General features: G+C 46.4%; 2 protein-coding genes across 3 annotated transcripts in view; one reads left to right on the forward strand and one right to left on the reverse strand.

The window, feature by feature from the left end:
* Positions 1-2103: 2103 nt before the first annotated feature.
* On the reverse strand, positions 2104-5079 carry LOC140105984 (uncharacterized). Its single transcript, XM_072130113.1, has 3 exons — positions 4592-5079; positions 3166-3343; positions 2104-2461 (listed from the first exon to the last, which is right to left on the reverse strand). Exons 1-3 carry the CDS (start codon positions 4976-4978, stop codon positions 2175-2177), a joined length of 852 nt encoding a protein of 283 aa, XP_071986214.1. The 5' UTR covers positions 4979-5079; the 3' UTR covers positions 2104-2174.
* An 11938-nt stretch (positions 5080-17017) lies between these two features.
* KIF20B (kinesin family member 20B) overlaps positions 17018-26402 on the forward strand; it is a 65371-nt gene continuing 55986 nt past the window's right edge. For both annotated transcript variants that reach the window (XM_072131374.1, XM_072131375.1), the window contains exons 1-2: positions 17018-17233; positions 19051-19218. In XM_072131374.1, the coding sequence (XP_071987475.1) occupies positions 19057-19218 (162 nt within the window). In that variant the 5' untranslated portion in view covers positions 17018-17233; positions 19051-19056. The remainder of the gene's footprint in view (positions 17234-19050; positions 19219-26402) is intronic.

The raw sequence follows: 26402 nt of genomic DNA on the forward strand, positions 1-26402 counted from the left end.
CACCCTGTCATATATAACCTATTGCAGTCTTGCGCTCTGATGCTGCTGCGGCCTGATATAGAACCGGAAGTGACGTCATTACGCTGCCAGCGCTGGGCACCAGTCCCAAACTCCCTGGAGTAATGTGTATCTTAATTTATTTGGTCTATAATTTATGGGGGAATTATATCCCAACAGGAGGAATCATACATACTGTATGATTCCCTTATGAGATCTTCGGGTTATCATAGCAGGATTGCATGGGGGAAGGAATACTCATGAGGGAAACAATCAGCAGCAGGAGGACATGGGGGAATTGCCACAGGGGAATCAATCAGCAGCAGGAGGGCATACTTCAGTGTACAGAGCTGTGTGTGTTATCATTTTATGCAACTTTTGATTACATTTTCAGTGCTTCTATTTTTAGGACTGTACTGCCTTTTGATCACCTTTTTATTGAATTTTTTAGATTTTTCAAAATGGCATTTTTGACTTTGGGCGCTATTTTTCATTATGGGGATAAACTATGGGAAAAAATGTTATTATAATTTGATAGATCGGACCTTTCTGGACGCGGCGATACCTAACATGTGTATGATTTTTACTGTTTATTTCAGTTCTAGGATAAGGGAAGGTGATTTGAATTTTTAGGTATTTTACTTTGTTATTTTTTTTTTTTTTTTACTAACTTTAACCTTAGGTTGTCTGACTGATCCTACCATATACTGCCATACTACAGTACAATGTGCAAATTGTACATTGAAATAGAAGGGTTAAAATCAGACGGCCTCAGGTCTTTGTATATATGTAATTAGGACATAGTTTTTATCCCTGTAACATTATACTGTAAGTGACCGTGGTGTTTTTAGGGGCACAGTTCTGCGATGTACTGCACGGAGCTGAAGACGTCTTGTGGTGGATTCTGTAGCAATAATAGACGTCCGGAGAAGTTATCAAAGTTCTGGAACTGATGGCGAAGATTTGTCTGTGAGGAGCCACCAAGATGAAGACCAGGACAGATCAGAGGTAGAAGCTACGGAGCTTTGTGTATATAGTGTGTGTAGAGTATATTTGCTGTTAAGCCATGTTTTGCATATATAGTGGATGTGTGTTTATGTCTGTGGAGTGTATATATGAAAAATGTGTATTTTAAAGTATAATGTGCGGGATATGACCAGCAGCGAGTTAGGGGGAATCAGGGGGCCCTGATTCTAAGTTTGCACCGGGTCCCACAGGAGTCTTGTTACGCCACTGCCAAGATCTAGAGATTTCCTCTTGTCTTGCACGTGGAATATCAATCAACCGATGGAAGAGTTGCCATACCTCATGATACTTCATGGCTATTCAGTACTTTAATATATAAAATACAAATTCAACCGCTAGGAACCTGAGTAGTCGTCAGGACAGGGCCTATGCCAATGGTGGCGAACCTATGGCACGGGTGTCAGAGGTGGCACTCAGAGCCCTCTCTATAGGCACCTGCACCATCACCCCAGGGCAGGGTTCGCCAGACAGGACTCAAGGCCTCTTGCAGTCCCAGGCAGCCCAGGACCCTAGAAGGAAGCTACAATGATAATCCAAACTTCTTCTCCTTCTTTCTACTGTATTGGTGTCCTCGGGTGCCTATACAATTTAAACCTGTGACAGAGCAGGGAGTAATAAGTTACTGCTTAAATTGTCGCATCGGCACTTCGCCAAAAATGTGGGTTTTGGTGTCTAAAAGGTGTGCCATCACTGGCCTATATGTTCCCATGATGCCTGACCAGTGCTTAATTCATTTCTATGGGACTGTGGGGACTTTCAATCATGCACACCAGTTACCAGGACACACTAACTATTAGGAGTCCTGACAGAATTCTAGGCTTCTCCATCATATCACACACAGGTGTAGTATCAGAAATCACCTGACTATATACCATATTTTTCGGACTATAAGGCGCACAAAAAAAATAATTTTCTCAGCGCGCCTTATATATGAGCCGTACTTACAGACAACAGCTGCCTTGTACTGTGCACAGGTCTGCCCCCTGCTGGTCATACATCCTTATAATAATGTGCGCCTTATAATCAGGTGCGCCTTATTGTCCGAAAAATACAGTACTTAAACAAAGCCACATCATAAAAGCTGTTGTAATAATTTATTAGGAACATTCGGCGGTTTAAAAAAACTGTTCCGATATTTTAAAAAACGGTAATCACCAAGGCAGTTCTGACCCATTCCATGCATAAAACTTTCCAGTCCGCTCCATGTTTAAGCTGTCAATGATATCCATCAGATAGGATACCGAGCGTTCAGGGGAAAACAGCTTTTCTTTGGGGACATTTTTGTGGTAGGGTCTTGAGAGCTCTGTGTCCACGGTTCCCGGATGTAGAGAAACACAGACCACTCTCTTCTTCCCTCTGCCCAGCTCAATGGAAAGACATTTGGTGGCCATGTTTAGGGCGGACTTGGACATCCTGTAGCTGTACCATCCTCCTAGTGCTTGAAATAAGTAAAATAATATTATACAGAACATTCTTCAGTCACCCGTGGTGTATACATGACCTCCAGTCACTTTTACAACAATACAGATCATATCTGCCTTATTAGACCACAATTACCCGAAGAGTGACCCATTTACCAAATTAGATATTTGATAACTAAATGATATGTAAAACGTGTGTAAATGGAACAATTATTGTAATGATCCTGTGCTCCTCCTCCTCTATAACATGCTGCATGCAAATAGAACACTACTTACAATCTACTCTGCTCCTCCTGCTCTATAACATGCTGCATGCAAATAGAACACTACTTACAATCTACTCTGCTCCTCCTGCTCTATAACATGCTGCATGCAAATAGAACACTACTTACAATCTACTCTGCTCCTCCTGCTCTATAATACAATCCCTGCAAATAGAACACTTTGGAGAATCTGTTCAGCTCCTTCTGCTCTATAATGTGCCATCTGCATTTTCATAGTGCCAGGGTTATTTTAATGGCTGCTCATCCATGCACCCTTATAAGAACCATATCTAATGCCAGCACCTAGACTGGAAGCTGTAAGTTATAGTATTATTATAGTATCATATTTAGACTCTGCCTACAGCAGGCACCCCACTATCACCAGGGTAATAAGGATTGTAAATACACGACAGAGACAAAAGACTTAAAAAATGCAAAGTTGTGTGGCTTATTCTTACCATTATCAGATATAGAGCCAACTTTAGCGCTCATATTAACCAGCACTGCATTGTGCTGCTTGGACTTGTCAGAAGATTGGGCTCCGAATGCTCCTCGACCATTCAAGAGAAGTGGCGAGAAATACTTAGCCATCAGCAATGGGCCTATAGTGTTAGTAGCCAACGCCTGAGAGAGACCCTACAGCATATAGACATGAAAAGATCAAGATTAATCGAGCAACAAATTACCATAACATAGGTGACCTCTAATAGACAGCAAAACCACATTGACTTAGGGTGATGGCACACGTGGCGTTTTTGGCCCGTTTTTAAGCAGTCCGTCCAAAAACGCATGCGTTTTTGACCAGTTTCAATTAAGATAATTGGTCAAACCTGTCAAAAACTGATGCGTTTTCAAAAAAACTCATGCGTTTTTTTTAACGCATGCGTTTGACGGACCCAAAAATTCCACGTGTGCCATCGCCCTTAGGCCACGTTCAGAACTCGTTTTTAGCCCCCAATATCGTCAGGAGAAAGTAATTTGGCATTGCCGGTGTTCAAGGCGTTTCCCTAGTGAGGTCACTGTTCTTATGCATTATTTTTAAAACCTTAAAAGTTTAAGAAGCTTAAAGAAATGCAGAACTTGCTAGAGGGGTTTAAAAGGGTTAACAAGCTAAATAAGGGTGATGGCACACCTGGTGTTGTGAACCCGTTTTTAAGCAGTCCGTCAAAAACTGAATGCGTTTTTGACCAGTTTTAATTAAGATAATTGGTCAAACCTGTCAAAAACGGAAGCGTTTTCTAACACAAGTAAAAAAAGGCTTTAAAAATTATGCAAATGAGCCTGAGGAGCTCCAGGCACCATTAACATCTATGGAGCTTGGAGCCCCTCAGGCTCATTTGCATAATTCTAAAATACTTTTTTTTTTTTTTTGTAAAAGCCAGGACATAAGCTAAAAGAAGAGCAGATCCAGCCAGAGGGGGCACACACCAGTATGTCAGTGTACTCTGTTTACAATCCTTCATCTTGGTGGTAGATTTCCTTTAACACATGTGTTAACAATGTGTTAATGTATGTGTTTTGTTAATGCTTCTTAACAGTTGCGTTAACAGTAATGTAATTGGGCAAATCTCCTCTCCTCAGCTGTTGTAATGCAATATCTGCTCAGCTGTTTTGAACACATGCTTAGGACGGTGGCTTGCGTTTTTTGAAAATGCATCCGTTTTTGACCGGTTTTTCCAATTATCTTAAATAAAACAGGCCAAAAACTGATGCGTTTTCAAAGAACGCATGCAGTTTTTAACGGACAGCAAAACGCCACGTGTGTCGCAGGCCTTAGGATTGAGTCTTAAAAAAAAAAAAAAAAAACGGTGCCAAAGTAACCCAGCGGTCATGTCAGTTTTCTGGGATAAAATTGTTTGCAGTCTTCCTCTAGAAATGACTTACCTCCGCTGAGACCTCCCTGAGACTCGTCTCTCCCTTCCCACTGGGGTGTAACATGGCAGCACAGTTTATTAAAAGGTCCAAGCTCCCAAACTGCTGCTCTAGCCCCTGCGCAGTCTCCTGGAGGTCACTTTGGCTGGTTACATCCAGTCTCCGGATACTGAGTACATCTGGGTGCTGCGCTTTCAGTGCCTGCAGATCTGTGGCGGCCTGGGGGTCTCTGCATGTCGCTATGACTGTCGTTCTGTGCTTAGATGACACTAGGTACTTGCAGAATTGTAGTCCGATGCCCCGGCTGGCCCCCTGGATCAATGCTATCCCCCCAGACATGCTCACAAGCTGCAGGCTCTGTGCACCCAGGCCCTGCACAGGCTTATGAAACCTCCACATGGCATCACATAAAGGGAGCTGCAGCGCCACCTGCTGTCAAGACTGTAGTATGCACAACACAAGACTGACTGCTTGATTGATTGATGAAACCCCGGCTGCGGGCGGATTCCCGTGTGGCGTTTAAATGCATCCAAAATGTACTTGGGAGCGGGTTTGGCCAAAACACATCAGGTGGGCGCATTCACACGATGCATTGTGTCACATTTTTTGCTGCGTTTTTGATTCATTCTGAAAGCTTCAGCCTTGATCACATGCTGATAAAAAAAAACACATAACGCATAAAAAAAACCACAATTCTTCGCGTGAATGCACATCGTGTTGCGTTTTTGACACATTTGTAAAGACTGTTCCTTTTAAATGCATGTGTTGCGGCCCTCACGCATACATTTTTGACCAGTTTCAATTAAGATAATTGACCGGTCAAAAATGGATGCAATTTTCAAAAAATGTGTGCGTTAAAAACGGACCAAAAAACGGGTTCAAAACGCCACGTGTTGCATCACCCTTAAAAAGATTTTAAAAATGTACGTTTTTCTATTAAACTATCATTATCGGATCCATTTGAAAAAACGTTTAGGGCGCGTTCTCACGTTGCATTTTGGCCGCGTTATCATTGTGTTTGAAACACATAACAACAGCTGATGAGAGGTAATTTGCCTAATTACATTACCGTTTGGGCGCGTTCACACGGTGCACTTTGGTTGCGTTTTCATTGCGTTTAAAACGCATTACAACAGCTGAGGAGAGGTTGATTTGCCTAATTACATTACTATTTACATTTGTTAACACGATGTAAACACATGTGTTAACAAAACGCATGCGTTAACACAATGTTAACTAATGCGTTTACATCGCGTTTAGCTTAAAAACGGGCAAAAAAGCATTCCAGATCGGACCTACCATTTAATTATGGCACATGTGCCACGCTAGAATTACTAGGAGGCTGGAATCTCTTAATAATTCCGGTCTTAACCCCTTAACGCCACAGCCCTTTTTCAATTTTGCGTTGCCATTTTTCACTCCCCACCTTCAAAAATCTATAACTATTTTATTTTTACATGTACAGAGCTGTGCGATGGCTTGTTTTCTGCGTACCAAATTGAACTTCATAGTGATGGAATTTAATATTTCATGCCGTGTACTGGGAAGCTGGAAAAAAGATCCAAATGCAGTGAAATTGGTGAAAAAATGCATTTGCACCGTTTTCTTGTGGGCTTGGATTTTACGGCTTTCACTGTGCGCCCCAAATGACATGTCTACTTTATTCTTTGGGCGAGTACGATTACGGGGATAACAAATTTGTAAAGGTTTTATCATTTTTTATACATTTACAAAAATTAAAACCTCCTGTACAGAATGTTTTTTTTTATTTTGCCATTTTCTGGCGCTAATAGTTTTTTTTACCTTGCTGTACAGAGCTGTGGGTTGTGTCATTTTTTTGCAACTTTTGATGGCGTTTTCAATGCTTCGATTTTTAGGACTGTACGGCCTTTTGATTACTTTTTAATGAATTTTTTTATTTTTCAAAATGGCAAAAAAGTGCCATTTTTTACTTTTGGCTCTATTTTCCTTACGGGGTTAAATGCTGTCAAAAAATATTATTATATTCTGATAGATTGGACATTTTGGGACACTGCAATACCTAACTTGTTTATGATTTTTACTGTTTATTTATATGACTTCTAGGGAAAGGGAAGTGCTTTGAATTTTTAGGTTTCTTAAATACAATTTTTTTACATTTATTTATTTACTATTTTTCAGACCCCCTATGGTACTTTAACCTAAGGTTGTCTGATTGATCCTACCATACACTGCCTTATTACATTCTGGCAGTATATGGGGATTTTCCTCATCATTCATTACAATGTGCGAATCGCACATTGTAATGAATAGGTTAAAACCAGACAGCCCAGGGAGACCCGACATAAATAAACAGTAAAAATCACAAACACATCACAAACAATGGAAATGAAAAAATAGAAAAAGGCCAGGTCGTTAAGGGGTTAAACCGTTTTTTGGTGCATAACCACCAGATTTGTGGAACTACTACGTTATTATGCACCTATCCACCTAAATAGAGGGAGTGAAATACACTATAGCCGTGATATAAATGAATAACCTTTATTGAATTCACAAGTAAAAAAAGCATCACAGGAGAGATATAAAAGTAAAACCGCACAGGAGGTTAGTCCACAGGGAACAAGTGATTCAGTAGACAGAGGTATCCTCATGAACGTTACACCTTGAACAGTCCATAAAGTGCAAAATACATGTAAACATCGACTTGCAAGTGTAAACAAACATGAACAGGATGGTAAAGTAACAGTATTGCATAAATTGGTGATCAGTCTAAGGGCACATTCACATGGCCGTCTGCGGGGACGTACATGCGGCCGCATGTACGTCCCCATAGACGTCAATAGCGGCGCGGCGCAGATGCGGTGCCACATGTGTTCCAGGCATAAGAACCAACTCCCGCCAATCAGGGGAGAGGATTTGATGAGAGGCATAAGATCACCTGTGTTTGTGGCGCACGCTCAGATACATGTGTCCGCGTCAGCAGCAGGGTAGGGTGCGTGACGTCACGGGGGGGCGGAGGGAGAGTTCCGCCCCACGTGATCGGCCGGACCCATCCCCCGCTCGGAGACACAGGCACAGCGGTGAGCCAGGCATGCGCACTTAGGTGAGTAGGGCCGCAGTCACACGATCTGCTAGGCGTCCGTTCAAAACGCGACGCTAGCGCACAGGGGGCGGTCCTCGGCCCGAACGCACATGCGTTAACAGGGAAACGCATGCGATCGGCTTATCAATCGCATGCGTTTCCCTGTTAATGCATGTGCGGTCGGGCCGAGGACCGCCCCCTGTGCGCTAGCGTCGCGTTATGAACGGACGCCTAGCGGATCGTGTGACCGCGGCCTAAAAGTCTTAGCCGAGTAGTATATTTGTATAAACAGCGCATGGAGAGATCACAGTGTATAAATTACTGAACCCATCGCAGCGTGTAGTGAGTGTGCATACACAGAGACTGAGTGGGTAAACTAGCTGACCTTGCAGCTACAAAAGTGTGATGATGCATGGATGTGTATACGGTGAGAAGGATGATGTGAGGGTAAATGAATGTATATAAAAAAAAGATGAAGTGTATGAATAAGAAAGTGTGTGAGGAGAAGAGTGCGTGTGATTGTGTGAAAATGAAAATGTGGCAAGATAAAATGTAGATTGTGAGAGTATAAGAGTGTAGGGTGAAGGGTGAAAAAATCTATCAAATACAAATGTGGAAACTAGATATCCATGGCTGAAATAAGAATCCTGTGAGATGGGGATAAGGAGTGAACCCCCTTAAAAATGGGGGGGGGGGGCTAAAAGTAAATGCAAATAAATGCAGAGGTGCAAAGTGAATGACACACGTGAGGGGGACAAACGAAAACATCGAACCGATGGCGCAAACACATGTGAAGGAAAAAAGTGATATAAAGCGATTAAACTTATCCTCGCCATATAAGGGACAGCTGCAGATGGATGTTCCGGGTGTGATCCAGCAACCTACTTATTTTTGTGAAGAATTGACAAACAACAACATGTGTACAATGAAAAAAATTTTTTTGTAATGAATGAACAATAAAAATAAATTTTTTTGTATATATGTACATGTGCTTCTCAGTACTTTTTGTACATATTGAGTAGGTTTTTGTCAATCAGGTGTTGACTGGTAGCGGCCGATATCCAGTCTCCCCCTGAGGGCGCGTTCACATGTTGCGCTTTCGTCGCGTTCATAACGCGACGCTAGCGCACAGGGGGCGGAGTTTGGGGTGATCGCATATTCGTTTCCAGAGAAACGCATGCGATCGGGTTATCAATCGCATGCGTTTCCCGGGAAACGCATATGCGATCGGCCCGAGCCCCGCCCACTGTGCGCAACGTGTGAACGCGCCCTAAAAGTTTGTTTTGTGTAATTCACATTAAAGGGGTTGTCAGACAATTTTAAAAACTCTGCAGGTTGGCCGTACCTTTACCTTTCCAGGGGCACGGCCCCTCCACTTTAACAGCTTCCTGCAGCCTGGCAGCCCACCCGTCTCCTCTGCCAGCGCCTGATACAGCGTTGGAACAGGGAAGTGATGGAGGAGGAACAGTAAAGGGTTATTTATTTGTACAGCCCGTCTGCTTTCACCCTTTACCGACTACTACGGCGCGTCGGGTCGCGCTGCATGGAGAGGGCTCACGGGCCGAGCCCTCTCCATAGCCGGTGAGTCTTTGCTGCACAGTGCAGCAAAGTCTTACCAGTAACACGGCTTGGGCACCGCCATTTTGCCGAGGATAGTGGCTCCCCGTGATGTCATCAGGGAGCGGCGAACCGTTTTAACCCTTTCATTACAATGTGCTATCAGCACTGTAGTATGGCAGTATATGATAGGATAGATCAGACAACCTAGGGTTAATGTACTTTAAAGAGTCTGAATAGTAAAAATAAAAATAAGAAAACGTTAAAAAAAAAAAAAACCTTAAAAAAATCAAATCACCCCCCTTTCCTTAGAACTGATATAAATAAACAGTAAAAATCAAACACATCAGGTATCACCGCATCCGAAAATGCCCGATCTAACAAAATTTAATAATGTTCTTTTCACCACGTTTAACCCCGTAACGGAAAATAGCGCCCAAAGTCAAAAACGGCAGTTTTATTGCCATTTTAAAAAATATAAAAAAAATGCTATAAAGTGATCGAAAGGTCGCACAGTCCTAAAAATGCTAGCATTGTAAACGTCATCAAAAGTCGCAAACGATGACACCATCCACAGCTCCGTACACCAAAGAAGGAAAAAGTTATTAGCGGCGGAAGATGGCAAAATAATAATAAAAAAATTGTACAGGAGGTTTTAATTTTTGTAAATGTATGAGCACATTATAAAACCTATACAAATTTGGTGTCCCCATGACCATACCGACCCAGAGAATAAAGTAAACATGTCATTTGGGGCGCACAGTGAAAGTTGTTAAATCCAAGCCCCCCCCCCCAAAAATGGCACAAATGCCTTTTATCACTATTTTCACTGTATTTGGAATTTTTTTCTTGCTTCTCAGTACACGAAATGGAAAATTAAAAACCGTCACTATGAAGTGCAATTCGTTACTCAGAAAATAAGCCCTCACAGAGCTCTTTACGTGTAAAAATAAAAAAAGTTATAGATTTATGAAGGTGGGGAGTGAAAAATGGAAGTGAAAAAACTAAAAAGGGCCTGATCGTTAAGGGGTTAATGATCATATTTGCAAAAAGATTGTTCATTTTTTTTTTTAGAAAAAATAAGGGAACAGTCTTACACCTTATTCATGTGTAATAATATATAAAATAATCAGCAGAAAAGGGATTTCAAATAGATTTAATTTTTAGTATTTTATAAAACATTGCCTGGACAGGGTTGTCCACAACATAGGAATATCTGCCCAATAGCGGGGAGCATCCTCCTGCTTGCAGTGGTGACATCATGATGACATGCAGGAGGAGATATACACTGTGTGGGGGAGGCGAGGTGTCAGATGGTCACATTGTGCTGGGACATACAGGCTGCAAGTGTCTGGGGGTTCCGTCTGTCATAGTCTTTCCACACAGTGTAATGTCCCTCCTCATACAGCATGTACCCCCCCCCCATGTTATACACTGCACCCCACACACACACATACAGCATGTACCCCCCCCCCCCATGTTATACACTGCACCCCACACACATACAGCATGTACCCCCATGTTATAGACTGCACCCCACACACATACAGCATGTACCCCCATGTTATAGACTGCACCCCACACACATACAGCATGTACCCCCATGTTATACACTGCACCCCACACACACATACAGCATGTACCCCCATGTTATAGACTGCACCCCACACACATACAGCATGTACCCCCATGTTATAGACTGCACCCCACACACATACAGCATGTACCCCCATGTTATAGACTGCACCCCACACACATACAGCATGTACCCCCATGTTATATACTGCACCCCCACACACATACAGCATGTACCCCCCATGTTATACACTGCACCCCACACACATACAGCATGTACCCCCATGTTATACACTGCACCCCACACACATACAGCATGTACCCCCATGTTATAGACTGCACCCCACACACATACAGCATGTACCCCCATGTTATACACTGCACCCCACACACATACAGCATGTACCCCCATGTTATAGACTGCACCCCACACACATACAGCATGTACCCCCATGTTATACACTGCACCCCACACACACATACAGCATGTACCCCCATGTTATAGACTGCACCCCACACACATACAGCATGTACCCCCATGTTATAGACTGCACCCCACACACATACAGCATGTACCCCCATGTTATATACTGCACCCCCACACACATACAGCATGTACCCCCCATGTTATACACTGCACCCCACACACATACAGCATGTACCCCCATGTTATAGACTGCACCCCACACACATACAGCATGTACCCCCATGTTATACACTGCACCCCACACACATACAGCATGTACCCCCATGTTATAGACTGCACCCCACACACATACAGCATGTACCCCCATGTTATACACTGCACCCCACACACACATACAGCATGTACCCCCATGTTATAGACTGCACCCACACACATACAGCATGTACCCCCCATGTTATAGACTGCACCCCACACACATACAGCATGTACCCCCATGTTATAGACTGCACCCCACACACATACAGCATGTACCCCCATGTTATATACTGCACCCCCACACACATACAGCATGTACCCCCCATGTTATACACTGCACCCCACACACATACAGCATGTACCCCCATGTTATAGACTGCACCCCACACACATACAGCATGTACCCCCATGTTATACACTGCACCCCACACACATACAGCATGTACCCCCATGTTATAGACTGCACCCCACACACATACAGCATGTACCCCCATGTTATACACTGCACCCACACACATACAGCATGTACCCCCATGTTATAGACTGCACCCCACACACATACAGCATGTACCCCCATGTTATAGACTGCACCCCACACACATACAGCATGTACCCCCATGTTATAGACTGCACCCCACACACATACAGCATGTACCCCCATGTTATAGACTGCACCCCTCACACATACAGCATGTACCCCCATGTTATAGACTGCACCCCCACACACACATACAGCATGTACCCCCATGTTATATACTGCACCCCACACACATACAGCATGTACCCCCCATGTTATACACTGCACCACACACACATACAGCATGTACCCCCATGTTATACACTGCACCCCACACACATACAGCATGTACCCCCATGTTATACACTGCACCCACACACATACAGCATGTACCCCCATGTTATAGACTGCACCCCAACACACATACAGTATGTACCCCCCATGTTATAGACTGCACCCCACACACATACAGCATGTACCCCCATGTTATAGACTGCACCCCACACACATACAGCATGTACCCCCATGTTATATACTGCACCCCCACACACATACAGCATGTACCCCCATGTTATACACTGCACCCCACACACACATACAGCATGTACCCCCATGTTATAGACTGCACCCCCACACACATACAGCATGTACCCCCCATGTTATACACTGCACCCCACACACATACAGCATGTACCCCCATGTTATAGACTGCACCCCAACACACATACAGCATGTACCCCCATGTTATATACTGCACCCCACACATACAGCATGTACCCCCACCATGTTATACACTGCACCCCACACACATACAGTATGTACCCCCATGTTATACACTGCACCTCACACACATACGTCATGTACCCCCATGTTATAGACTGCACCCCACACACATACAGCATGTACCCCCCATGTTATACACTGCACCCCACACACACATACAGCATGTACCCCCATGTTATAGACTGCACCCCCACACACATACAGCATGTACCCCCCATGTTATACACTGCACCCCACACACATACAGCATGTACCCCCATGTTATAGACTGCACCCCAACACACATACAGCATGTACCCCCATGTTATATACTGCACCCCACACATACAGCATGTACCCCCACCATGTTATACACTGCACCCCACACACATACAGCATGTACCCCCCATGTTATATACTGCACCCCACACACATACAGTATGTACCCCCATGTTATACACTGCACCTCACACACATACGTCATGTACCCCCATGTTATAGACTGCCCCCCCCCCCCCCACACACACACATACAGCATGAACCCCCAGGGCCGGATTAAGGGTGGTGGGGGCCCCTGGGCGCAAACTGGTGGGGGCCCTTCCAACAATTTTTTTGGAGGTATATAGCCTGGCAGCCCCCTGTAGTATGTAGCTTTCCAGCCCCCTGTAGTACATAGCCTGCCAGACCCCTGTAGTATATAGCCTGCCAGACCCCTGTAGTATAAAGCCGGCCAGACCCCTGTACAATATAGCCGCCAGTCCCCTAAGGAAAATCTCCCCCAGCGAAGGCAGCGGTGTCTCACTGACACAGCTGACATTCTAGATATCTATGTGCGTTGCGGGTGGCCACGGGCAGTTGCGCATTGCGCACAGAGACAGTCAGCGACTCAGCTGAGCGGAGTTGCTGACTGTCGGAAACTGGTGGGGGCCCCTTAAAAAGTGAAAGTGGTGGGGGCCCCGGGGCTCAAGCCCCAGGAGCCCCTCCTTTAATCCAGCCCTGTGTACCCCCCATGTTATAGACTGCCCCCCACACACACACATATACAGCATATACCCCCCATGTTATACACTGCACCCCCACACACACACATACAGCATGTACCCCCATGTTATACACTGCACCCCCACACACATACAGCATGTACCCCCCATGTTATACACTGCACCCCACACACATACAGCATGTACCCCCCATGTTATACACTGCACCCCACACACATACAGCATGTACCCCCCATGTTATACACTGCACCCCACACACATACAGCATGTACCCCCCATGTTATACACTGCACCCACACACATACAGCGTGTACCCCCCATGTTATAGACTGCACCCCACACACATACAGCATGTACCCCCCATGTTATAGACTGCCCCCCCCCACATACAGCATGTACCCTTCATGTTATACACTGCACCCCACACACATACAGCATGTACCCCCCATGTTATACACTGCACCCCACACACACACATACAGCATGTACCCCCCATGTTATACACTGCACCCCACACACATACAGCATCTACCCCCCCATGTTATACACTGCACCCCCACACACATACAGCATGTACCCCCATGTTATATACTGCACCCCCACACACATACAGCATGTACCCCCATGTTATACACTGCACCCCCCACACATACAGCATGTACCCCCATGTTATATACTGCACCCCCACACACATACAGCATGTACCCCCCCATGTTATACACTGCACCCCCACACACATACAGCATGTACCCCCATGTTATACACTGCACCCCACACACATACAGCATGTACCCCCCATGTTACACACTGCACCCCACACACACATACAGCATGTACCCCCATGTTACACACTGCACCCCACACACATACAGCATGTACCCCCATGTTATACACTGCACCCCACACACACATACAGCATGTACCCCCATGTTATACACTGCACCCCACACACATACAGCATGTACCCCCATGTTAGACTGCACCCCCACACATACAGCATGTACCCCCCATGTTATATACTGCACCCCACACGCATACAGCATGTACCCCCATGTTATAGACTGCACCCCCACACACATACAGCATGTACACCCATGTTATACACTGCACCCCACACACATACAGTATGTAACCCCATGTTATACACTGCACCCCACACACATACAGCATGTACCCCCCATGTTATACACTGCACCCCACACACACATACAGCATGTACCCCCCATGTTATACACTGCACCCCACACACATACAGCATGTACCCCCCATGTTATACACTGCACCCCACACACATACAGCATGTACCCCCCATGTTATACACTGCACCCCACACACATACAGCATGAACCCCCAGGGCCGGATTAAGGGTGGTGGGGGCCCCTGGGCGCAAACTGGTGGGGGCCCTTCCAACAATTTTTTTGGAGGTATATAGCCTGGCAGCCCCCTGTAGTACATAGCCTGGCAGCCCCCTGTAGTACATAGCCTGGCAGCCCCCTGTAGTACATAGCCTGGCAGCCCCCTGTAGTATATAGCCTGCCAGACCCCTGTAGTACATAGCCTGCCAGACCCCTGTAGTACATAGCCTGCCAGACCCCTGTAGTACATAGCCTGCCAGACCCCTGTAGTACATAGCCTGCCAGACCCCTGTAGTACATAGCCTGCCAGACCCCTGTAGTACATAGCCTGACAGACCCCTGTAGTACATAGCCTGCCAGACCCCTGTAGTACATAGCCTGCCAGACCCCTGTAGTATATAGCCAGCCCCCTGTAGTATATAGCCGGCCAGACCCCTGTAGTATAAAGCCGGCCAGACCCCTGTAGTATAAAGCCGGCCAGACCCCTGTAGTATAAAGCCAGCCCCCTGTAGTATATAGCCGGCCAGCCCCCTGTAGTATAAAGCCGGCCAGCCCCCTGTAGTATAAAGCCGGCCAGACCCTTGTAGTATATAGCCAGCCCCCTGTAGTATATAGCCGGCCAGCCCCCTGTAGTATAAAGCCGGCCAGACCCCTGTAGAATTTAGCCGCCAGTCCCCTAAGGAAAATCTCCCCCAGCGAAGGCAGCGGTGTCTCACTGACACAGCTGACATTCTAGATCCTTATGTGCGTTGCGGGTGGCCACGGGCAGTTGCGCATTGCACACAGAGACAGTCAGCGACTCAGCTGGGCGGAGTCGCTGACTTTTCGGAAACTGGTGGGGGCCCCTTAAAAAGTGAAAGTGATGGGGGCCCCGGGGCTCGAGCCCCAGGAGCCCCTCCTTTAATCCAGCCCTGTGTACCCCCCATGTTATAGACTGCCCCCCCCACACACACACATATACAGCATATATCCCCCATGTTATAGACTGCACTCCCACACAGTATGTACCCCCATGTTATACACTGCACCCCCACACAGCATGTACCCCCATGTTATACACTGCACCCCCACACAGCATGTACCCCCATGTTATACACTGCACCCCCACACACACACAGCATGTACCCCCATGTTATACACTGCATCCCCACACACACACATACAGCATGTACCCCCCATGTTATAGACTGCACCCCCACACACATACAGCATGTACCCCCCATGTTATAGACTGCCCCCCCCACATACAGCATGTACCCCCATGTTATATACTGCACCCCCACACACATACAGCATGTACCCCCATGTTATATACTGCACCCCCACACACATACAGCATGTACCCCCATGTTATAGACTGCACCCCCACACACATACAGCATGTACCCCCCATGTTATAGACTGCCCCCCCCCCCACATACAGCATGTACCCCCCATGTTATATACTGCACCCCCACACACATACAGCATGTACCCCCATGTTATAGACTCCCCCCCCCACATACAGCATGTACCCCCATGTTATAGACTGCCCCCCCACATACAGCATGTACCCCCATGTTATACACTGCACCCCACACACATACAGTATGTACCCCCCATGTTATAATAGACTGCACCCCACGTTTATAATGTATACTCCAATGTGGGACTATGCAGCCATTAGAGCCCTCACATTTCACCACACACCTACCAAGGCTCCTCTATGTGACTCACTGCTCCCCTCGGAGCCCGGGCTTCTCTGCATGTCTCTCACTTTCCAGACCTGCAGCCGCCCGCACACATTAGACCCGGCTCCCAGGACCCTCCACCACACCCTGGAGCAGATGTACTCCCCATGATAATCGCTCCACACACTGTACAGATCCGTACCGCCCCCCTCCTATATAACCTCGGTCACATGATCTGGAGTGACATGTGACCAGTGACGTCACGGCTAATCCTGTTATCTCTAGTCTAGCGGCTAGTACACTGCCTTCTCCTCAGAGCAGCTTAGCCGCGCCTCTTCCCGTCATGCAGTTCGGTTGACGGCTGCGGATTGGAAGATTTTAAAAGTGAGACGGCGGTTCGGGCAGCGCTTGGCAGTGCGGAGCTCTGGGGGATGCGAAGCGGAAAGTGGAACCCGAAACCGCGTCACCTGAGCCGTGAGTGTCCGGGGGCGCTGTGTATGTAGCGGGGAGAGGGCTGCGTCATTTAACGCTGTACCTGCTGGCGGTGTCACCCTGGGGCACCTGCCGGGCGCTGGCCGCAGGGCGTGCACCTTGACTGAATGTGTTGCACTCCCTCCAGCCAGGGCACCCTAACATTACCTGCCGTCATCTCGCGCCTCATACGGATTTGTGGTCCGTATGTCATCCGTGTGTTCTATCTTTTGCACATACACATTGTTAGAGTGGCAGATTGAGAAATGATGGTTGCAGCTTGTCCTGAAGGTTCACATGATTGTGTTGCCTATAACCTGATCTGCTCACACGTGTGGGTGGTACGTGTGTAGGACAAAAACTGCGCCTGTGTACACGTAGCTGCAGCTCCTGGGCCGCGTTCTGTAAAGCCGCGCGGGTTGTACTGCGGCGCTGTCAGCTGCAGGCTACTATGGCACTGTGGGTTTGATTGCAGGACATGTTGCTGCCCATCGGTGTTCTGCCCCTGCTTATAAAGGCTGGCGCTGCCATCTGTACATTGCTGTGTGCTTGGTATAGCATTGGACAACCACCAGACAATTCTTTAAGGAAGACCTGTCAGGCCGATTCTGAGCACTCAACCAGCCACAGGTCCTTATGGATACAGTGCTCTGAATCGCCCTCTCAAGCTCCTTTATGGGTTATTACACTCCGGCTGCACTGCTCATGCGCTTTGGGTTACTGCGCATGCACAATAAAGCCAGGGACTAATCCCAGTTTCACAGAGCATCGTGAGAGAGCATCGCTCCAGAGACACAGCTGAAGATGCGAGTATGTTGTGCCTCTTGAGACTCGCATCTACCTAAAGACCTGATGCAGGCTAATTTGGGACTCTAAATCATGGGTCCACATGCAAAACTGGCGCCGCCATCTTGACTTTGATCGCTGCTCCCTGTGACCTCATCAGGGAGCGATGATCTGTTGCTATGACAGCCTCGGGTCAGCTTTGCGTCTGAGCCTTCATTAGTGGCACATTGGAATACATGATCAGTAAATTCCCCATATACTGCTAAGCTTACTAGCGCCCGAAGACTGCCAAATGAAGAAAATATATATATAATATATATTTTAGTACACAACGTAACTTTTGTAAGGGTACATTCACAAGCGGTATGCCCGACGTGCGGGCATTCTGCTGTGTGCTGGAGAGCAGGACGCCCTCCCTCCATAGAAAGCAGCGGCGCCCGCACACTCGCAAAATGTTAGAGCATGCTCTATCTTTGTGCGGTGTACAGAGCGGATCGGTGCCACATATGTGGCACTGTACCACCGGGACGCCATAGGCCTCTATGGGGACGTGTTTGCAGCCGCATGTACGTCCCCCAGACGGCCGTGTGAAAACATTATAAAACCTTTATAATTTGGGTATCCCAGTGATTGTTCCAAACCCAAATTTGACATTTGGGGCGTACAGAAAGCTGTAAAATCCAAGCCCACATGAAAGATCGGGCAAGTATCTGCTTTTAGACAGTAGTTGGCTTTGTTGGGGTCTAGTATACATCTTTATGCTCTAACTTCTGTATTATTTGTACAAGTCAAAATTTTGAAACTTACTCTGCCCAATAACGCAATTGCAGGGAGGGGTTAAAGACTTTAACAAGGTGCTGTTACACATTTGGGGAGGGGGGGGGGGGGGGTTCCGTGATCAAATAAGTGAATACAGACCTATGTCCTATATTGTATGTGTATGTACCCGGAGCAGAATATTTTGGTGCTGTGGAAGTGAACATTTTCTTTATCTTCTGTTGTTGTGTTTTTTTAATTTTTTTATTTTAACAAAGACAATCATGAATCCGCCTGAAGACAGTCGCCACCATCCAAGACCTTCCTATCTTGGGGATTCAATAACGTACCCAGAAGTGCATGAACCGCAAGAGTTTGATGACCTCAGAATCAACCTGTCAGAGCAGTTTATGTTATTGGAGGACACCGCATTCGATTCTACCCGGGTAAGGATGAGGAAAATGGAACTTTTATTCTGTTATACAAGGGTCACAGTAATCATTGGGTAACCAGGACCCTGGATGATGGCAGTAACAGGACCGGTCAGTTTTAAATGAAATCTACTATCATAATTCATCATGGTAAACCAGGGACACTTACTCATAGATCCAGGACTGTGACTGTGGTAATCTTATATTTGTTATCCATTGTCTCCTTGCTCCTAATATTAACTTCATTTTATTTTAGCAATCATACTGCCTGGAACTATAAGCAAGTGTCCCTGGTTTATTGGGCTTTATAATGTTAGAATTCCTTTAAAATTTTTGAAGTTGGGGGCTCAGTAAATGTCCAATCACAAAGCTCCTTACTCACAGCCAAACAGACTGCAGCAGAGGTCGCACTAACATTTTTCCAGAAGGGTAATAATACTCCTCTCACAATTTTTGAGGAGTATTTTTAACCCAGGAGGAGTACGAAATTTTCACTAATAAATGTATAACTCCCAGGCGTATATATAGTGTTAAGAGACATCTATTAATACAAGGAAAAAGTTACAGCTCCTGTTTTCTGTGCTTAAAAGGGTTTTCCCACAAATTCAAGTTAGGCCATATCCACGGGATAGGGTCTAATTTGAATTCTCAGGAAAACCCCTTTAGGGAGCATGCACACGTTTTTTATGCGTTTTTGATGCATCCAAAGGCTTCACATGTTGAAGTAACATTGGGTTTTAGCAAATGCAATGGAAACGCAATGTTACTTTAACATGTGATCAAGGTTGAAGCCTTTGGAATGCGTCAAAAACGCAATGCATCGTGTGAATGCGCCCTCAAATAGCAAGTATGTATTAAACGAGTGGTGCACAACATTTTTATGGTGTGTTCACACATGGCGTTTTCAAACACATAAGAACAGCTGAGAAGAGATTTGCATAATTACATTGCAGTCAACATTGTGTTAACAAAACGCTTGCATCAACGCAATGTGGACAGCAATATAATTAGGCAAATCTCTTCTCAGCTGTTGTGATGCGTTTGAAAACGTATGTAATAACCTCACCCTTAGGGCGCTGTCCCACGTTGCGTTTGCAAACGCAGACAAAACGGCGCCCACCGGGGCGGTCCGATCGCATCGACGTTTCTATGGAAACGCCTGCGATCGGGTACGAGCCGCCTGTGTTTTGCGTTAAATTAATGCAATGCACCAGCGGCTCGTTCCCGATCGCAGGCGTTTCCATAGAACCGCCGATGCTATCGGACTGCGGACCGCCCCGGTGGGCGCGGTTTTGTCTGCATCTGTGTTTGCAAACGCAACGTGGTACAGCGCCCTCAGGCTACATTCACACTACCATATGGGGGCGTATGTAAAACCACAAGCTTGTGGCTGTACATATGTCCCCAATAGATGGCCACACAGAGTGATACCGCTCAGTGACATGTCTCTCCCCGTGTTACGGCCAGTACCCAATGCATTTCAATGGAGAGGGTCGGGGTCACCTCCTCCTCCTCTCCATGGTGCAGAACGTACGCCTGCCTGGCTCTGGCCTGGCAGGCATACGTTTGTGTGAATGCAGCCTTATTGTCTACCCAGTGGACTATGGCTGACGGCGGCCCCCAGACCAGTCCGAGGCTGATGCTGCTGAAATTTTATTTAATTCGGTTTCTGCGGTTTGGGAACATAACCCTTTTTTCCCCAGCACCACGACGGCACCAACCAGAGAGGGATCCGCCCCCAGGGACAGGAAACCTGAGCTTAAAATCGTGCTCCTCCTATCCTGCCTCAGTGGTTTCCTGTCCCTGGAAGGGACCTGAGCTCTCTGTTTGTTTTTTTTCTAGAACCGCTGGTTGGCGGTTCGGTTTTAGTTACTTACCAGCGGAGGCCTCCATTCAGGGAGTCGCACCCGTGGTTGATCATCTCCGTCCGGGACCGGACGCACACACACCTGTGCTGGCGCATGATGGAGCGCGACCGGAAGTAAGGACGTTGTACTTCCGGTTCGCGGGGCCGCGTTTCGCCGACACGCGGCAGGATCCAGGAGGAGCCCAGGGATCGTAGCACTCCTCCTTGGGTGAGTGAAACGCCGGCAAAAGTTAGTTTTTGGCTTTGTTTTGGGGCTCTTAAGGAATTTTAATAACCCACAAGAGCCAGGACCGTACCGGAAGGGGGGGGCGGAGCCCTCTTGATAAAAAGACCGGGGCTTTCACGTGGACGGCGCTCTGACACTCTTTCAACATGGCGGAAAGACGTGATGCTCCTGAGCCCCTGAGGACCCCGACTCCGGTAATTCAGGGTGGTGAGTGTTCTTACTGTTTCTGTACTGTTTTTTTTTGACACTGATGCAAATTTTCCAAAAACTGCTTTTAGGGAGAAGAGGTCCCCAAAAAAGCCACTAAAAAAACCCACCACAGGGATTGTAAGATCTGTAGTAGAAAATTGCCTGTGAACCATGAGAAAAGTACATGTCCTTCATGCATCTCAAAAATTATGGCAGAAGAGTCTGCTTCTTGGTTGGAATCTTTGCGGACTGTTATTAGAGAGGAAGTACAGGTGTCGGTTAAAAATATCTTTGACCAACAACCTGCCTCCATAAGTAAAGACCTCCCAGGTCCTTCCTCAGCTACTCCCATGGAAAGGTTATCTGTGTCAGAGGAGGAAGGAGAAAAAGGGGATGATTCTTCGGCCTCAGAAGAAGAATTGTCGGGACGTCCTTTATTTCTGGCAGAGGATACGGAAGGGCTATTGAGGATGGTTAGATCCTCCATGGACATAGAGGAGAAAAAACCTCATAAATCAGTGCAAGACATAATGTTTGAGGGACTGTCGGAGAGGAAAAGGCGTACCTTTCCTATCCATGATACCATTCGTTCCCTGATCTCAAAAGAATGGCAGAGCCCCGATAAGAAATCCTATATCCCTAGGGCTATTAAGAGGAAATACCCCTTTGATGAGAACGCTACGTCCGGCTGGGGTCTTCCACCGAAAGTGGATGCCTCCATTATTAAAATTTCTCGTGGTGCCTCTTTACCTTTTGAGGATATTAATGCCTTAAAAGATCCCATGGATAGAAAAGCAGAAGGTTTTCTCAAGAAATCATGGGAATATGCGACCACTTCCTTCAGACCAGCAGTGGCGGCAACCTGTGTGGCTCGATCACTCCTGTTATGGTTAGACCAGCTCGGGGGGGATATCCAGAACAAAGTCCCTAGGGAATCCCTTAAAACCTCAATAGCAGGTATCCAAAAAGGGGCGGCTCTACTAGCCGATGCCTCTGTAGATTTGTTAAGACTTTCAGCTAGATCCGCAGCCTTGTCTAACTCAGCCAGAAGAGCTTTATGGTTAAAAAACTGGTCAGGGGATATGGCCTCTAGAGGTAAACTATGCGGCATTCCCTGCGATGGAAATTTTTTGTTTGGGCCCATCTTGGATGATTTGCTGGAAAAGGCAGGTGACAAAAAGAAGGGTTTTCCCACTACCTCTACCCCTAATAGACCCAGATCCTTTCGGTCCTTTCGGAGATCAAGGTACCAAAGGAGGGATAGGGAAAGCAGACCAGGTCCACCCAGACCCACTCAGCCAACTAGGGGTTATTTGTTTGGACAATAGCACTCGCAGTCTAGGCAGTCCACTTTCCGACCACAATGACGCGAGGCCCCAGGTGGGGGGAAGATTGTCCCACTTCCTCCCTGCCTGGAAACACATTTCATGCAGTCGGTGGATTCTCAATACCATATCCTGGGGGATAAAGCTGAACTTCAAGAACTTTCCTCCTCAGAAGTTCAGGATAACAAGAATCCCATCGGGGGAAAAAGGAAGCATGATGATGGCGGAAGTAACCGAATTGCTCTCCAAAAAGGTACTGTGCCCAGTCCCATTAGGGGAAGAACAGATAGGGTTCTACTCGACCCTATTCTGGGTAAAAAAACCAAGTGGGGCCCTAAGAACTATCATAAATTTGAAGAGAATTAAACAGTTTCTTACAGGTACCAGGCTTCAAGATGGAAACGCTAAAATCCGCGGTAAGTCGGTTATATCCGGGGTGTTTTATGGCGTCAATCGACCTTACAGACGCCTATTACCATGTACCTATTCACCCGGATTATCAGAAGTACCTAAGATTTGCGATTCAGTTAGGTCAAAAGATAATACATTTCCAGTACAGAGCCCTCCCTTTCGGTATCGCCATTGCGCCAAGGGTGTTTACAAAAATTGTCTCAGAGATGTCAGCCTTCATCAGACTAGATCAGGGGCTTTTTATACCTTACCTGGACGATTTTCTTCTGGTGGGACCTTCAGTAGAAGCGGTAGAGGGTCAAGTGATCAGGGTCCGAAAAATTCTGAATTTTCTGGGCTGGCTAGTAAATGTGGAAAAGTCAGAAATGATCCCATCCCAACAGAGACTCTTTCTGGGGGTTCTCCTAGACTCAAGTTATCAAAAAACCTTTCTTTCCAGAGAGAAACAGGGGAAAATAAGGGAAAAAATAACGAACATAAAAAGGTCCTCACAGACAACCATCAGGGAAGGTATGTCCCTTCTGGGGAGTCTAGTGGCCACCATCCCCGCAGTTCCCTGGGCTCAGTTTCACACAAGAACCTTACAGTACTTCCTTCTTCAAGTTTGGGACAACAATCCTTCTTCCTTAGACAGGGAGGTACACATTCCAGAAGTGGTAAAAGAATCTCTAAGTTGGTGGTTGAATCGGGCAAACCTAGAGCAAGGCCTCCCCTGGGTTGTAGAGTCAGAAAAAACTATTACTACAGACGCGAGCCCGGGGGGTTGGGGGGCTCACATGGAAGGCAGAATTTTTCAGGGCCATTGGAGCACTCAGGAAGCAACCCTTTCATCAAACAACAAAGAATTACGGGCTATACTAAAGGGGCTGGAAGCAGCTCTTCCATTCCTGAGGGACAAGAATGTTGTAGTAAGGTCAGACAACACTTCGGCAGTAGCCTATATAAACAAGCAGGGGGGAACAAGAGGTCCGCAACTCATGGAGATAACCTCTCACATCTTTCACCTAGCAGAGTCTCACCTAGCATCCCTAAAGGCGATACACATAAGGGGGGTGGAAAATACCCAAGCAGACTTCTTGAGCCGCAACGTCATCCGACAGGGAGAATGGGTCCTCAATGGGGAGATCTTCAACCTCATAACCAAAAGATGGGGGGTCCCGGAAATAGACCTTTTTGCCAGCAGGAAAAACCGAAAGGTAAATCGTTTTTTCTCCATAGATTGCAGGGATCGTCCGTTAGCAATAGATGCTTTTTCCCAAAATTGGGGAGACCATCACCTATTATACGCTTTCCCCCCAATGATCTTAATTCCCAGGACTCTAGGGAAAATAAAACGGGAAGGGGCGAAAGTCATCCTCATTGCCCCCTTTTGGCCTCGCCGTGCCTGGTTTTCGAGTCTGAGAGACATGACAGTAGCAGATCCATGGGTCCTGCCAGAATGGAAAGACTTGTTATCCCAGGGTCCTATCTGTCATCCGGAAGTGAGGGGGCTTCATCTTACGGCATGGCTGTTGAGAGGTTGATTCTTGAGAAGAAGGGTCTATCAAGTCAAGTCATTTCGACCCTTCAAAAAAGTAGAAAACCTATCACCTACAGGATTTACTTAAGAACATGGAAAGCGTTCTTTAGGTTTATGGGTCAGAGACCAATTGATATGTGTAGGCCAGATTTCGGTAACATTCTGGGGTTCTTACAACTAGGACTAGAAAAGGGGCTGAAACCGTCCACCCTAAAAGTCCAGGTGTCGGCCCTTGCAGCTCTGTTTGACCAGGACATAGCCAACCATCCTTGGGTGTCTAGATTTGTTAAGGCCTCAGTAAGACTCCGCCCTACTACTAGGTCAAGTTTTCCACCCTGGGATTTATCTTTAGTATTAAAGGCTCTGTCAGGTCCTCCTTTTGAACCCTTAGAAGAACTCTCTTCAAAACTACTTACCCTCAAAGTGGTATTTTTAGTGGCTGTCACATCGGCTAGGAGAGTAGGCGAAATTGCTGCACTATCCTGTAGACCTCCATACTTTAATTTATTCCCAGATAGAATTGTATTGAGACCTGATCCCAAATTCCTTCCGAAGGTAGTCTCAGACTTCCATAGATCTCAGGATATAGTACTACCTTCTTTTTGCTCAAAGCCTAAGTCAGATAAAGAAAAGTCCTTTCATAATCTGGATGTCAGGCGTAGTGTACTTCAATATTTGGAGAGTTCAGAATCACTCCGTAAGACAGATAGTCTGTTTGTTCTCTTTTCAGGGAAGAACAAGGGGAAAAGTGCATCATCAACGGTTATCGCTAGATGGATCAGGGCTACCATCCAGTTAGCATATGAAGTAGCCGAAAGAGCTATTCCAGAAAATATTCATGCCCATTCTACCAGAGCTCTGGCTACATCATGGGCAGAGTTCAGACATGCCTCATTAGAACAGATATGTCAAGCTGCATGTTGGTCTTCCCCCCACACCTTCTTTAAACACTACAGGTTGGATGTGGCGGGTTCTCTCGACCTTTCTTTCGGGAGGAAGGTTCTCTCCTCTATTATCCCTCCCTAAAGTTTTCTTCTCTGAAAATCTCTCTGGTTGGTGCCGTCGTGGTGCTGGGGAAAACAGGAGTTACTCACCGGTAATGATGTTTCCTCGTACCACGACGGCACCTGGTATATTCCCACCCGGGTGTTATTTCTTACTTTTTTCTTGGTGTCGGTCAATTGGGTGTCGCAAAAAAAAAAAAAAAAAAAAGGTGTATATATACGCTTAACATTCATATACCCACATACTACGCATGCATGGAAAATGTTTTCTGATGTATTAATGATGAATCTCTTCCAAGTCTCTGTAACCCACTGAGGCAGGATAGGAGGAGCACGATTTTAAGCTCAGGTTTCCTGTCCCTGGGGGCGGATCCCTCTCTGGTTGGTGCCGTCGTGGTACGAGGAAACATCATTACCGGTGAGTAACTCCTGTTTTTCATTATACAGGGGCACATTTAGGGAGGAACACATAATATATGTGTTCCCTGCTTTTCTTTTATATAGATGACAGATAACAGTGATCTAATGGTAAGAGCCCATTGGATCACTGTCATCAGTGATCTGTATACAGAGACCTGCAGAGAGGATGCACAGCACCTTCCCTGCAGCCTCTCACTGTATACAGGGGCTGCTGTGACAGGGGGCCGATTATTATCAG

The sequence above is a fragment of the Engystomops pustulosus genome, chromosome 11 (assembly GCF_040894005.1).
Source record: "Engystomops pustulosus chromosome 11, aEngPut4.maternal, whole genome shotgun sequence".
Classification (NCBI taxonomy): domain Eukaryota; kingdom Metazoa; phylum Chordata; class Amphibia; order Anura; family Leptodactylidae; genus Engystomops; species Engystomops pustulosus.